The 15714-nt window shown below is 37.1% G+C and overlaps 1 protein-coding gene across 7 annotated transcripts in view; it reads right to left on the reverse strand.

Moving 5' to 3' along the window:
* The window catches only part of EXOC6B (exocyst complex component 6B), a 616021-nt gene that overhangs the window by 486883 nt on the left and 113424 nt on the right, over positions 1–15714 (reverse strand). For all 7 annotated transcript variants that reach the window (XM_045446460.1, XM_045446458.1, XM_045446457.1 and 4 more), the window contains one exon: positions 13325–13529. In XM_045446460.1, the coding sequence (XP_045302416.1) occupies positions 13325–13529 (205 nt within the window). The remainder of the gene's footprint in view (positions 1–13324; positions 13530–15714) is intronic.

Genomic DNA, 15714 nt, shown 5'->3' on the forward strand with positions numbered 1-15714 from the left:
CCCATAACCCCTCCAGCAACCCTCTGTTTGTTCCTCATATTTAATAGTCTCTTATGTTTTGTCACCCTCCCTGTTTTTATATTATTTTTGTTTCCCTTCCCTTATGTTCATCTGTTTTGTACCTTAAAGTCCTCATATGAGTGAAATCATATGATATTTGTCTTTCTCTGACTAATTTTGCTTAGCATAATGCCCTCTAGTTCTATCCACATAGTTGCAAATGGCAAGATTTCGTTCTTTCTGATCGTCGAGTAATTCTCCATTGTATATATACACCACATCTTCTTTTATCCATTCGTCCATCGATGGACATTTGGGCTCTTTCCATACTTTGGCTATTGTTGATAGTGCTGCTATAAACATTGGGGTGCATGTGTCCCTTCGAAACAACATACCTGTATCCCTTGGATAAATACCTAGTAGTGCAATTTCTAGGTCGTAGGGTAGTTCTATTTTTAATTTTTTGAGGAACCCCCATACAGTTTTCCAGTTTTCCAAACTGGCCGCACCAGTTTGCATTCCTACCAGAAGTGCAAAAGAGATCCTCTTTCTCTGCATCTTCACCAACATCTGTCATTGCCTGAGTTGTTAATGTTAGCCATTCTGACAGGGGTGAGGTGGTTGTCTCATCGTGGTTTTGATTTGTATTTCCCTGATGATGACTGATGTTGAGCATTTTTTCATGTGTCAGTTGGCCATCTGGATGTCTTCTTTGGAGAAGTGTCTATTCATGTCTTTTGCCCATTTCTTCACTGGATTATTTGTTTTTTGGGTGTTGAGTTTGAGAAGTTCTTTATAGATTTTGGATACTAACCCTTTATCTGATATGTCATTTGCAAATACCTTCTCCCATTCAGTCAGTTGCTTTTTAGTTTTGCTGATTGTTTCCTTCACTGTGTAGAAGCTTTTTATTTTGATGAGGTCCCAATAGTTCATTTTTGCTTTTATTTCCCCTTGTCTCTGGAGACGTGTTGAGTAAGAAGTTGCTGTGGCCAAGGTCAAAGAGGTTTTTGCCTGCTTTCTCCTCGAGGATTTTGATGGCTTCCTGTCTTTCATCCGTTTTGAGTTTATTTTTGTGTAAGGTGTCAGAAAATGGTCCAGGTTCATTTTACTGCATATCGCTGTCCAGTTTTCCCAGCACCATTTGCTGAAGAGACTGTCTTTATTCCATTGGATATTTCCTGCTTTGTCAAAGATTAGTTGGCCATATGTTTGTGGGTTCATTTCTGGGTTCTCTATTCTGTTCCATTGATCTGAGTGTCTGTTTTGGTGCCAGTACCATATTGTCTTGATGATCACAGCTTTGTAATACAGCTTGCAGTTCATATGTTAACCATTTTTAAGTGTAAAGTCCTGTGACATTAGGTACCTTCCTAGTGTACAACCATCACCACCATCCATCTTCAGAACTTCTTCATCTTCCCCAACTGAAACTGTGTAGCCATTCAACACTAATCCATCATCTCCTCTACCTCAGCCCCTGGAAACCATCATTCTATTATTTGTCTTTATAAATTTGACTACTTCAGGAACCTCATAAAAGTGGAATCATACAGGGGCCCCTGAGTGGTTCAGTCCATTAAGCGTCCAACTCTTGATCTCAGCTCAGGTCTTGATCTCAGGGTCATGAGTGCAAGCCCTACATTGGGCTCCACACTGCACGGGAAGCCTACTTTAAAAAAAAAAAAGTGGAACCACACGTTATTTGTCCTTTTGAGCCTGGCATAATGTCTTCAAGGTTCATCCATGTTGTAGCATGTGTCAAAATTCTCTTGTTTTTTAAGGCTGAATAATATTCCATTATATGTATGTCCCACATTTTGTTTATCCATTCATCTGTCAATGAACCCTTCAGCTGATTCTACCTTTCGCTATGTGTTAGTTAGTTTTAAGCATTATCTATTGACATTCCATCATGGAAGATGAGGATTTAGGTCTCTTTCACATACATAACACACCAGCACCACATATCTGCCTGCAGTGTCCATTCACCTACTCCTCCAAAACAGAGGACAAATCCTCTAATTTATATAATTTATAGATATAGATAACTATATTTATATAGTTATAAGTGCTAAAAGTTAATTTATCTAATGAATCTATTAGATTCATTAGATAAATTATATAAATGCAATCCACAGCCAAGCCATGTCAGATACTATGATCCCTTTTCCTTTCTTACACAATTTTGGTTTTCTGGAGTTAAGTGTTCTTATTTTTAAGTTTGCTTAAGTTCTTTAAGTACTTAGCATTACTTTATTCCCAAAATCTCCCCAACTATCTGAATTTCCTCTCAGTGTGTACAAATACATCCAATATTCTGCCACTTTCACCTTCTCAGAATACCTCTTTTAAACTTTCTAAAACACTCCAGACTGTGCTGGTTGTACTTTCTGCCTGCTTCCCCACTGTCAACCAACTCCCTCCCTTTTAATCATCATCTTAGAAACTCCATTTGTCCCTCTCCTCTCTTGGGTTATCTATGCCCTCAACATCCCATATCTTTCCTTTTTGGGGGTGGGGAGGAGGAGTGGTCATAGGAAGCAAATTTTTGAGGACTTTCATTACTGCAAACATCTTTATCCTATCCTTACACTTGCTTGATATTGTAGCTAGATAGGGAAATATGGATGGGTAATCATTTTCCCTTAGAACTTTAAAGATATTGCTCTGTTTCAGTCTACGTTCCAGTATTTCTATAAACCAAAATCATTTTGACACTGAATCTTGTTTTTTATCTCCAGAAACATTTAGGATTTTCTATTTGACCTCTGACCTCTGATATCACACAACATGCCTGTTTTGATCCCTTTTGTTAGGCATTTGATTGGTCTTTTAATCTGGAAGTTCATGTCTTAGAATTTTGGGAAATTTTCCCATTATTATTTCCATGAATTCCTTCCCTTTATTTTCTCTGCTTTCTTTTTCTAGAACACCTAGTACTCAAATGCCAGATATCCTAGACTGACCCCCTAATATTCTTAGATCTTTTCTATTTCCCATGTTCCATCTCTTTTTCCCTTTACTCTTCTCTTTGGGGGATTTTTTCCACTTTATTTTCACAACCCTCCTTTCAGTTTTTTTTTTTGTTTTGTTTTGTTTTTTGCTATCATATTTTTAATTGCTGAACATTCTTTTTGTTCTCTGAATTTCTCCTTTTGTGTAGCTTTCTGATCTTGCTTTTACATATAAAATTTTTTCTCTTATCCTTCTAGCTCTATTGATTGTTTTGCCTTTTACGTTTTCCTGTTCTTGCATAATATCTTCTCCAAGTTGCTTCTTTATATGTGCTTGTTCTGACCTCTAACTGTTATGTTAGAGGATTTTCTCAAATGTCTGCTGATCCTTAGTGATCTGCTCATATTTCAAGTTGGGAAACTAAAAGCTAACGTCTATGCATGTGCATGAGTCTAGTCAACTATGGATTTCAAAATGATCCAACTGGTCCATTTGGTTGGGGACTACCAAGTGGACATACCTTTAGGACAGTTCTTTTGCACTAATCATATTATTCACAGTACTTTCCAATCTCATACCTGAAGGGTATAAACCTGGCTGTTAGAGCTCTAGAGACCAAATCAGAGAAGAGGGCTATAAAATGCAAGTTGAATCTCAATACTCAGTATACAAACTTTCACTATTTTTATACCCCCAGCTTGTGTCTATTGTCCTCTGGTCTTCTGCTAGAGCTGGGATAGGGCAGTCACCTGGTGGAAAAAGCTGGGGAAGGAATCAGGTTGTCTAACTGCTTTTGGAATAAACAGTCAACCAATCCCTCTGTCTGAACATCAGTTTACCCCTCTTTTCCCAAAGGAAGCTAATGCTAGCAATTTCTTAGACATGGGGGTTCTGCAAAACACTAAAAATTGGATTGTCCCAAGCTTTTTCTACTACTGGCTTAGGACTGAATTTTCTTGGATATGCTAGGACAATTATCACACACAACACACCTTCCTACATTCCAGCTTCCAAATTATGTTGCTATCATCTAACCCTCCTATATTCTTTACGTTTGAGAGCTCATGCTGTAAAAACAAAACAAAACAAAAACAAAAAAACCTTGGCTATTGTTTTTACAAGTTTGAAGAGGTAGAAAATATAAGTGTTTATGTTGAATTCACCATTTTTAACAAGAAGTCAATTTGATAACCTCTTAGTACCTCCATAGTACTTACAGAAAAGGTCAAAATCCATTCAAAAAGCAATTACAGATATTTTCACGTACTTAAGAATGTAATTGGAGACTAAGAGCATATACCTTAGAATACTGTTTTTAAATATGTCTTTTCCTGAAAAATGTTAAGGTGTAGGTATATTAAATTTAATTAAATAACACAATAGACATTAATTGATTAACTATTTATTAACTATCTACAATCCCTAAGTACTATGCTAGTAAGGTACTGGAGCTATAAAAATAAAACCGTACCTCTGTCCTTATACAGACCACAGACTGGTTGGGAAGACAGATAAGTAAAGCAGCAATCACATTAATGGAGTTCCCCACTGCTATGAGATGTCACCTTGGAGGGCCCTTGTGGCTCTCCACCTTCACCATTCTCCTAGCTTAGCAACAAGCTAGTTCAGTAAAACTGACTTAGCTCTTCTGAAGAATACTAGGTCTCTTTAGCTGATATAAGTGGCATTGATATGACAATTCCCCTTACCAAGACATTCCTCTGACCAGCAAGGATCCACCTAATATGTATTGACTGTCTTCTGCTTCCTCCCAGCTTCCCTATAACTGATCTAGGGCAGGGTCCCTCTCCTGAGGCACATCCTGCTGTTTGTACAGCAAAGCTGAACCCATCAGCCCCCTCCAGAAAATGACAGTAGAATGATGTTCCCACGCACTGTGCTGACTTTTCTGCCTATGAGGTTTACTGAGGGAATACTTACTTTACACCTGTATAGTGTGATGCTCATTGGTGTGTGTTTATGCTTCTTGCATGAGACCACCTTTGTCACTTATGAAATTCTTATATATATTTGGGTCAATTTCTATACTTGTATTCCGTTCTACTTGTTAGTTTATTTTTATGATACTATGTTTTATTATTGCTCAAAAGCCAAGGTTCAGTAAAAGAAATATTCTCAAAAAAAATTAATCTTAAAATTAATGAAATATGTGTGTGTGTGCATACACACACACATACATACACAATCTATAGGTATATATATTTGTGAGCAATGATATAAGTATCATAATAACTGCTCCTCCTCTAGATTCTCTAAGCACTGTTTTATTTTAGGATGAGCACACCACAAACCATAAGCTGTACTGAGAATCCATATGGTAATTTTCTCTTAAGTTTAATAAAAGAAAAATTTCTCCTAATAAGCTGATATGCTTTGCTTGGTCAAAGCAAATAAATATTATGTTTATTATAGATGCACACATATATATATGCCATAGTTTTCCTTTTTCTGTTAAAACAGAAAGTCCAAAACCAAACTGTGATACTGTCTTCAAATCAGATTTAAAAAATAATCTTTCCTCTCTCATCCCAACTCAACACCAGTACAAGGATATTGATCTTCTATACTTCATAGTCGTCTAATATATACATGATTTTTAACTGAAATCAGGTTCAAAATGTTTCAGAAGTATATATAACAAATAATTTTTTTTAAGGCAAGGAGAAAAAAGCTGTCTAAAAACGAGATCTAATTCAAGGCCGAAAACTGCCACTGGAAATTTAATTTTAGGAAGGAAAAAAAAGTATTTCAACACAAGTTTAACCTCTAATTATCTTCACCTCCACACTGTTAAGAGTCTATTCGTAGTCACTATTCACCTAGAATAGTTCTCTTTTTTTTTTTTAATTTAGCATTTATTATATCCCTGGGACTGAGCTACGATACCTGATTTCCCAAAATTTTTCACATCTTTAAAAGAGAATTAAAAATTCCAACTTTATAGAATTGTGCAGACTGACAAGGATGCTTAGCAACCCACTCATTGTAATATAGCTACCAAATGGCAAATCTAGGAGTCTAACCCAAACTCCAAAGTCTATTCCGTTAACTATCATATTACCTAATAGTAAACTCAATCCCTGCTATCATACTATCTACCATACTCTAAGCCATTCTGATGCTGCTTATTTCAATAATCCCTATAAAACAGCTCTCATATTCCCCTACCCCACACCCAGGCCATCCACACCATTAAAGACCAAGGAGTAAAAACCAGTACAAATATATAAATACTGAAATCAAGAAGAAAAGAGAATATAAAGTGAATCCAAGAATACCAGACCAACTGAGCACCAGATTCTCTGACTCTAAAAGTCACATGCTGTTGGAGTTTTGCATAGAATCCAGCACAAAAGAGGTTTCAAGGGCACTACTGCTTTTCCTTGGCAGTCATCACATGGCCTGTGTTAGCTCAGTTCATAGTATGGAGCCAGATCTAAGTCAAAGGATGTTCTACACAATAAATAAAAGAGCACATTTTGCTCTAGTCGAGACTTAACCAAAGAAAGTCAAGGGTTGAAAGAACCATGGAGACAACTAACCTCACCCAAGGAGCAGTTTCTTTAAAACCAGTTACTAAAGGAAGACTGCTTAGAAGCCTTCAATTTCTTTTATGGGCAACCAGTTCCTCTTCTAAGCAGCAGTTATACAACCCATATAATTTGGCAAAGCCAAGTTAGAATTTTAAAAGTAAATAAATCCCTCCCTTTGTTAAACAGCTTCACATACAAATCAACCTAGCCAAGAATGTTTATATTACAAATGTTACTTCGCCTCACAAGGCCTAAGGCAAACTAATCAAAATAAGAAATACAGAACTTCCCTCCTGTACAAATCAGTTCCATAACGAGTGAATTACAGAAATCAATTTCAAGAGGCAAACTAGAAGACAGCAGACAATTAACAAAAAAGAAGTCTTTAGACATTTTTTATAAAATCACTTCAAGCCAAAATGAAGTTCTAAAATAAGATATGTATAGTATTTTGGAAGCATACAGGAAGAAAATCAACTTAAAAAATAAGACAGGATAAAAGGTAGGGTTTTTCTACATACTTTACAGATGGCTCTATTTCCCATGGCAGAAGCCACAGGTGGGTCCACTAAATGTTATCAATCCAATACTATGTTAAATATATATATACATATATGTATATATATAGGAAATGAATGAATATTGAAGATTTTTTGAAAATAAAAACATGATTACTTAACTTAAAATTCAACAAGGTAATAAATAGCAGAATGGACAATTTTTAAATTCCTCCTCAGATTCTACTAAATGGTTGAACTTCTAATTTTCATACTTTCACATTTTCTTACTTTTCTGCAGCTTTTTAGGTACGTGGGAAGACAGATGAAAAACTCAGAAACTTTTAGCTAGACACCATTTTAAACTAGATTATACCACTCTTTCCTAGCTCCAAAGCAAAATTAAAATGTACAGGTTAGTAAAAAAGTAATTCTACTCAAGACCAAAATAATGGAGTACATTAATTTTCGACTCCTGTAATAAATTCCTATAAACTTAGCAGCTTAAAACCACACAGTTATCTCAGTCTCCATGGGTTAGAAGTTCAGCATTTGCTGGGTCTTCTGCTCAGGATCTCACCAGGCCGAAATCATGGCATCAGTCAGAGCTATGGTCTCATCTGGAACTCAGGGTCCTCTTCTAAACTCATTTATATTATAGGCAGAATTCAGTTCCGTGTGGCTGTAGGATTCTGGACCCCATTTCCTTGCCAGCTGTTGGCAACAGCTCTCAGCACCTCAAGCTGCCTACAGTTCCATGCCACCTGGCCCCTCCAAAACACAGCAATTTACTTCTTCAAGACCAACAGTAGCACATCTGCTGCAGCTTTAAATCTCTCTAACTTCTATATCTGATCTCCACTCCCTCTTTTAAAGGAGTTTGCCTGGTTAGATCAGGCCACATAATCAAGGAGGAGGATTTTACAGGACGCATGTACCAAGGGAGCAGGAATCTAGGGGCCATCTTGGAATTCTGCCTACCACATGCAATCAAAGCAAAAAGCTTCCTAATGATAAAGCTTTATCTAGAGGCAATATAATACTTTGAATACAGAGGAATGGATAAACCACATACCCTTCAGATCAGCCTCAAAAAGTATTTTTTGCAACGTATCTTTTGATAAAATTAGACAACAGTTTGAGATTATTATAATAACAGATAAAAGTTTCGAGCCTAATTTGGTCATTAAAGTTTAATCAGGGTGGAGCCTTCAGGTACTTTGCTTTTGCTGGTATATCCCGAAAAGAAACCAATCTACCAGCTGCCTCCATCATTTCACAGTACCAAGGACAGAGTCCACCCATAGATCAATGCAGCAACTCAGGATATGGTGGGTAGAAGGCAAAGGGAGATGTCGACCATGAAAAAGCACAATCATCTACCTAATTTCTAGAAGAGCTCAAACCAGTAACCAGTATTAAGTAAGACTTTCAAACCTATTTTGTCATATGGTTCCAAAGAAACCTACTTAGAAAAAAAAATTTTAAAGGAAAAGAACAAATTTCTACAGCCAAACCTGTGGTTGCTAAACTGAAAATAATAATGACGACAAAGTTCTAAATAGCATCATTGACAATGATGAAAATGAATTTACTAAAAACTGAATTAGTAAATCAGAAGGCAAACATATGCAGGGCAGGGGGGAATGTCAAAGAGATGAAATAGCAAAGAAAAAAGGCAAGAGAATGGAAGATACGTTTTTTTTTTCAAACCTATATGGTAGCAGATTGTATCAGAGGCTAGCTAGCTATTCACCAAACCTATTTCTTGTTCCGCCTGGTCAGACAGATAGACTAGATTTCCAAGCCTCACATGCAGCGTGCAAGCTATAGCCAATGTAATATTGGCAACGTGATTTGTATCACTTATAAGCCTGGTCCATAAAAATCCCCCAGGCCTTATTTACTCTTTTCCCTTCTGAAACAATGTTAGAAGACATGTGTTGAAGTGAGAGAGCCACAGTTAAGAAAAGTCCTGGATCCCTTGATGGTCACCTGAAGAAGAGCTATGCTACAAGGAGGATCCACTTCAGATTCCAGTGAGCAAAAAATGAAACTTCTACGGTGAGATTTTAGAGCTTAGCTATTACAACAAGCAGAATTTTTTAAGGAAAACAGAAACTAGTATTGAAAGAATGGTTTTGCCTTAACAACGACAACAACAACAAAACTAAAATAAATGGCATTGATTTAGAGGTCAGGCAACAGGCAGCAAAAATATCTCTTTAACAAGTTGAAAGCCTGGAGAAGCCTGTAATACTGTGGCAAAACAACCAGTAAAACTGGAACCTAAAATAAATGAGAAGGCACACCACATGCCTGTTAGGCCTGCAGCCTGATAAGTCAACGGAGAGTCAGAGTTATAACATACATCGGCATTTACTTTTTGCTTTTAGCAAGGTATTACATAAAAGAGATGAGCACAAAAAGAGTCTGCTGGTTTGCAAATAAAATTATAGGAAACAGAAGAAGTCCAGACACTTGGGCCTCAGAGAGTTAGAAAGCTGAACACATATAGAGTCCCAACAGAAAAAGAATGGTAAAGGGCTGAGTAATAACATCCAAAGAATACTTCTAGTTGAACAAAGTGACCCAATTCCAAAGCAAAATCAGATTCAGGTATGGTTCTCTTACTCATTATTTCATATAGCCTCAAAGTAGGGACATTAAAGCAAGAAAGGCATAAGGCAAAGCCTATGCTCCCCCAACTCCACTACCTTCCCAATAGGGGCGAAGAAAAAAATCATTCCTCAAAATTATAGTTAGAAAAGAGCACCGGGTCTGGTGTCCACAGAGAACCTATAGGAAAGAAACAGATCAGAGGCTTACTAAGTTCTGAGGTAACTATAATGCCCACAAATCTGGACTAAATAAACTTTTGACTGTTTAGAGCCTTAAAACAACCCTTTGGGCCCCTACACCTGAAGACGCAGAAAGCAGGCAGTCAAAGATAAACAAACACACACACACACACACACACACACACACACACACACACACACACACACTTATACCTATAACTATATAGGTGGTATATGCATAAATATATACACACTTACAGATATTAATGTGGATATATCTAGAAATAGAGAGAGAAGAGAGAATGAGACAGAGAGATAGTCTAAGAAAGGTATATTCCACAGCACTTGCTTATTTTTGAAAAAGAAAAAAACAAAGAAAAAACAGAGTGCAACTAGGAGCCAGGAAGAACAGGCAAAGGAATTCCTCTCAGAGTGTCTTAGCAAAAAAGATCCACTATTACCAAGCGAGAAAGATTTCCCAATGATGGCCCAAAAAGATTACATGATTTGTGTAAGAGGCAGGGAATACTGCGTGTCTCCCATTATTCCCTTTTCTATATGTAAGTTTTTGTTGTAGTTATTCTATTCTAGCCTCTTCATTGGAGGTGGGAGAGAACACAGGTGTAGATAGTTTGTCATCTGATTTCCTGGTCAGCAGCCCATCTGGATCTGGAGACATATCCGGATCTGATGAAGAGTTGTGAGCATCCCTGAAATATACTAGACTTTGAAATGGATGTACTAACTAGATGGGATACTAGAACACCCTCCTTGGGAAGGGTTAAGTGTATTCTATGGACAAGAGAAAGACTGAAGAGTTATTTGATGACCAAAGGGTAGACTGTGTCAGAAACTAGCTACTATTCACCAAACACGTATCTTTCTCCTCTTAATGATAGAGTGAGATTATATTTTCTCAGCCTCCTTTGCAGGTCGGTAAAGCCAAGTAATTAGGTTCTGGCCAATGAAACGTGAGTAGAAGTAATAATATGTTGGATCCATGACTAGCCCTTAAAAATTATCCTACGTGCAAAATTCCCTGGCCCTTCTGTACCAATCTTCAAACCCACATTAAAAATAGCAGAGCCACATGATGAAAAGATGCCCCAAATAACCAACACGAAGAAAACCATCACAAGTCAGAAACACCATTTTGGGCTTGACAGAAATGAAAAATAAACCACACCCTATCCCTCTTTTCCAACATCCACAAATTCAAATAAATATTTATTGAACAACTACTATATACAAAGTATGTGGTAATTTCTCTCTTTCCTACTTTCCTTACTTTTTAGGTACTACAGATTTTAAAATGTGTTAAGATATTTTTATTCAAAGATCTTAACTAACATAGCATAGGATAGCCATGCATGCAGTAAGAGCTATATTTGATATAAATTTTATAGGAAGTATGAAGGGTCATCAATTAATTAAAAGTCCTGAATCTACAACAGTTTTCTTCACCATTTCTTTATATGGCACAGATATACCAAATAGCTAATAGTTTACACAGACTATTGTGTGCCACAGTAGACAAATTTTGCCCCAGTGTAACCTAAATTCTACTACAGGATCTGACCTTTACAAGCTGTCTGAACTTTAGCAAGACACTTCCCTGCCCTGGGCCTTAATTTCTTTAGATAATTAAGAGGTGAGACAAGATAATCTATATTAAATGAAATAATAACATTGTGTCTTTCACCAAAAAGGAATTGAAGTTAATTTCTCAAGCAGAGGGCTAAAAGAAAAGGCAAGTTTAAAAAAGAATGCTTCTGGGGTGCCTGGGTGGCTCAGTCAGTTAAGTGTCTGACTTCAGCTCAGGTCATGATCTCACAGTTCATGAGTTTGAGCCCTGCATCGGGCTCTATGCTGACAGCTCAGAGCCCGGAGCCTGCTTCAGATTCTGTGTCTCCCTCTCTCTCTGCCCCTCCGCTGCTCGCACTCTGTGTGTCTCTGTCTCAAAAATAAATAAACAATGGGGCGCCTGGGTGGCGCAGTCGGTTAAGCGTCCGACTTCAGCCAGGTCACGATCTCGCGGTCCGGGAGTTCGAGCCCCGCGTCAGGCTCTGGGCTGATGGCTCAGAGCCTGGAGCCTGTTTCCGATTCTGTGTCTCCCTCTCTCTCTGCCCCTCCCCCGTTCATGCTCTGTCTCTCTCTGCCCCCAAAATAAATAAACATTGAAAAATAAATAAATAAAATAAATAAATAAATAAATAAACATTAAAAAATATTTTTTTAAAGCACGCTTCCACAGAGACTTTGTACTATACTCTCCTATATTTTGAAAGTTTAGAGAAAAATCTGTCAAACACAACAGAGACTTGTCTTGCAGAATACCTTCATTCCCGTACTCAAAAAATACACCCAGCAACACAGATATATTTTCAATGATTAATTTTGTTTCTTCACCACTAAAAAAATGACATGATGTATTATTCCCATCAGTCTTATCATCATCAGCTAGTTTTAAACTTTCCACATTAGAAAGTGTAGCACTGAAAAATTTTAAAGAAGGGGTAAAGAATATCAGCGTTGCCTTAGGAAAGGAATTTCCGACAGGCAAACCTCTTTTGCAAAATCAGACATCTGAAAAATTACCAAGACTTGTTGAGATCAAAAATACAACCTGCTCCCTCTTTCCTCCCAGAATGATAAGAACTATATATGACTTATTCAAGAACATAGTTGTTTGTAGAACCAAACACTTGCCATAAACAATCGAATCTTCTGTTTATCGTTGTAGGGTACATCATAAGGTATACTGAGATATTTCAATAAAATCCATGTGATTTAAATTTCAGAAGAGCAAGTAACACTGAAAATCATTACTGCTCTTTTATTCACAATGACAAAAGAAAAGAAAGAAAAGAAAAGAAAAAAGAAATGACAAAAGAAAAGATGTTTCTTGGTGGCTTTCATGACTTGGAGATGAAGATACTGCAATAAAAAAATAAAAAAAGAAAGAAAAAACCTGAAAATTCTAATATGTTTGTTAATTTATAAGCTATAAAGAAATCTCTTTCTGTGATCATAATTCACAGCATTTCCCAAAAGGCCTTGTTTCATTGATACCCACTGATATCAGAAATAACAATTACAGAAATATTTATAAACAACACAATACCTTGTTTACATAGTAAGTAATCAACCAAAGATACCTGCAGCACAATTTAGCTCATTACCGAGAAAGAGACCCTTTAAAAATCTTGGGCTTCAAATCATATCCAAAGTGAAGGAAAATATTCAAAAAATAGAAAGACCTCTTCAAAGTCCCAATATAAACCATCACAATCAATCCATATTTACTGAACATCCACAGAGCGAAACAATAAACTAGCAAATAATTCACTGCTCTGTTAAAAAAATAAAACACATTTTTAATCATGTGTCCCCATAAAGAGGAAGGACTTCCCTAAAATGACAAGAAATAGTTAAGACACTTACAAAGAGAAACCTGTATTTAACTGAACACTAGCAAAGTCATTGGCCAACCTATCATAAACGCAAGACCTACTTGCTTCATGGCAGTCTCTCCGATTTTGTCTGAATGTTTGCGGATACTCTCCAAAAAGTCTTTGAGATCAGACATAGAAACATCCTTAATTTCTTCTCGAAGCTTGGGGATGTTGTCCACCATCACCTTGCAGAATCGATAGTGGCTTACTTGAGGCAGATAGGTATGCTCTAGATGTTCCAGAGTTTTCAGTGCAGGATAATGCCTATAAAAGGAATTGTATCACCTTTAGCTCAACTCAGTCTTCTTTAGGGCCACAGATATATTCCTCAGGTAAAATTTCTGGCCTGAATTAGTTTTGATTGTACATTAAGACAAATACAGTATTAAGTTTCAATAAAAACATCAATGGGAAAGTGTCAAATTATTAAAAATTAATATATGCACTAAAGGACTCAATAAATTCCAATCAAAAAAGATTGTACCCCAAGAAAATAGAAACCTTAGAAAATCTACCAATGAAATTATACAAAAAATAAATGAAAATACAAGATGATCATATCAATGCCAAAACAATCATCCTATAAAATAAAGTACCTAAGTTTAAACTTCCAACTATGGTACAGGGAAGAACTCAGAAAATCTTCTACCCAAAAAAACAAGTATCATCAAACCTTTTCAGGGCTCTGGAAATTGACCAAAGGAGAACAAATTGAAAAGTGTTTTTTCATGAAAACTGTTGAAAAATGGAACTTTGTGGTGCTCTCTCCTGGGGCTTCCTCCATCAACCCTCCAACTCTACCCACTCCCCATTCCCCCTCCCTCCCATTGGTTATATTGGCTTGTCATGAAAACCAGCAGCTTCCCTGCCTTTATAAGGAGTGGCATTATTAGGAAAAGTAGCAAACTCCAGATGGATGGATGGATAAATGTAAGGAAGGAAAGAAGGAAGGAAGGAAGGAAGGAAGGAAGGAAGGAAGGAAGGACAGGATGGAGGGAGGGAGGGAGGGAGGGAGGGAGGGAGGGAGGGAGGCAGGGAGGAAGGAAGGATGGATGGGTCCAGCTCTCCTGGCCTGAAGTTGGTCTGGGTTGGGATAAAGGGCAGATTGGAGGACTAACCAGAAATTTAACGGAAGTATGTAAATAAGAGACCCATGAAAGGGCCTGATAGCTCTTAGTATATCCTAGCTGATTGAGGCTGTGCACACATGCAGAAAGACACCCAAAAGAGCCTAAGCACTCCACACAACCCTGGCTGACAAGGAGGCAGCAGGCACACATGTAGAAAGCCTGGCAGAAACTAAAAGCTCAGGCTGATTTGAAAACTGCCTGAAGTTTTGATGTATTCTGTTGCTTACACACAAATCCACTGACAAAGGGTGAAAACCTTATTGGCTCAAGTTTGTTTGAGTGAAAACCTTGGACTAATCCTTAGTTGATGACTATCTTTTAACAATAAAAATGAAATACATTCCAAAATAAAGACAGAGAATTCCTTGATCTGCCTTACAAAAAATACTAACGGAAGCCAGAAAAGAAATGACAACAGAAATTAACTTTAATTCACAGAAATAAATGAAGAGCATAGGAAATAGTAAATATATGTGAAATACAAAAGACTAAATAATATATTTTTTCTTTTCTCATTTTAATTTCATTAAGAGAAAAAATTTAAAAGCAATGATTATAATACTGTATCATTGGGTTTATAAAATATAGAGACATAATATATATATGACAATAATAGCACAAAAAAGGAGGAAAGAAATGGAGCTAAGTTGAAGCAAAACCACTACTATATATTCTACCAAAACTACATCAGCATTGACCTAAAGTCAAAGTAGGCTATGATACATTAAGATACAGATTATAATCCACAGAGCAACCTCTAAGAAAATAACGCAAAAAATGTATCATTAAAAAATCAACAGAGGAATTAAAATAATATACTATAAAATATTTCATACAAGAAAAAGAGAGAAAAGGGTAAGCACAAAAAGACATGAAAAACTGAAAACAAAAAGTAAAACTCAACGGCATCAATAACTACATTAAATCTAAATGGACTAGGGGCGCCTGGGTGGTGCAGTCGGTTAAGCGTCCGACTTCAGCTCAGGTCACCATCTCGCGGTCTGTGAGTTCAAGCCCCGCGTCAGGCTCTGGGCTGATGGCTCAGAGCCTGGAGCCTGTTTCCGATTCTGTGTCTCCCTCTCTCTCTGCCCCTCCCCCATTCATGCTCTGTCTCTCTCTGTCTCAAAAATAAATAAACTTAAAAAAAAATTAAAAAAAAATAAATCTAAATGGACTAATAAACACTTCAGTCAAAAGGTACATTGTCAGACAGGAGGCGCCTGCGTGGCTCAGTCAGCTGAGCATCCAACTCAGTTTCAGCTCAGGTCATGATCTTGGGATTTCATGGATTTGAGCTCCGTGTCGGAGCTCTCCGTGCT

The sequence above is a fragment of the Leopardus geoffroyi genome, chromosome A3 (genome assembly GCF_018350155.1).
Source record: "Leopardus geoffroyi isolate Oge1 chromosome A3, O.geoffroyi_Oge1_pat1.0, whole genome shotgun sequence".
Lineage (NCBI taxonomy): Eukaryota > Metazoa > Chordata > Mammalia > Carnivora > Felidae > Leopardus > Leopardus geoffroyi.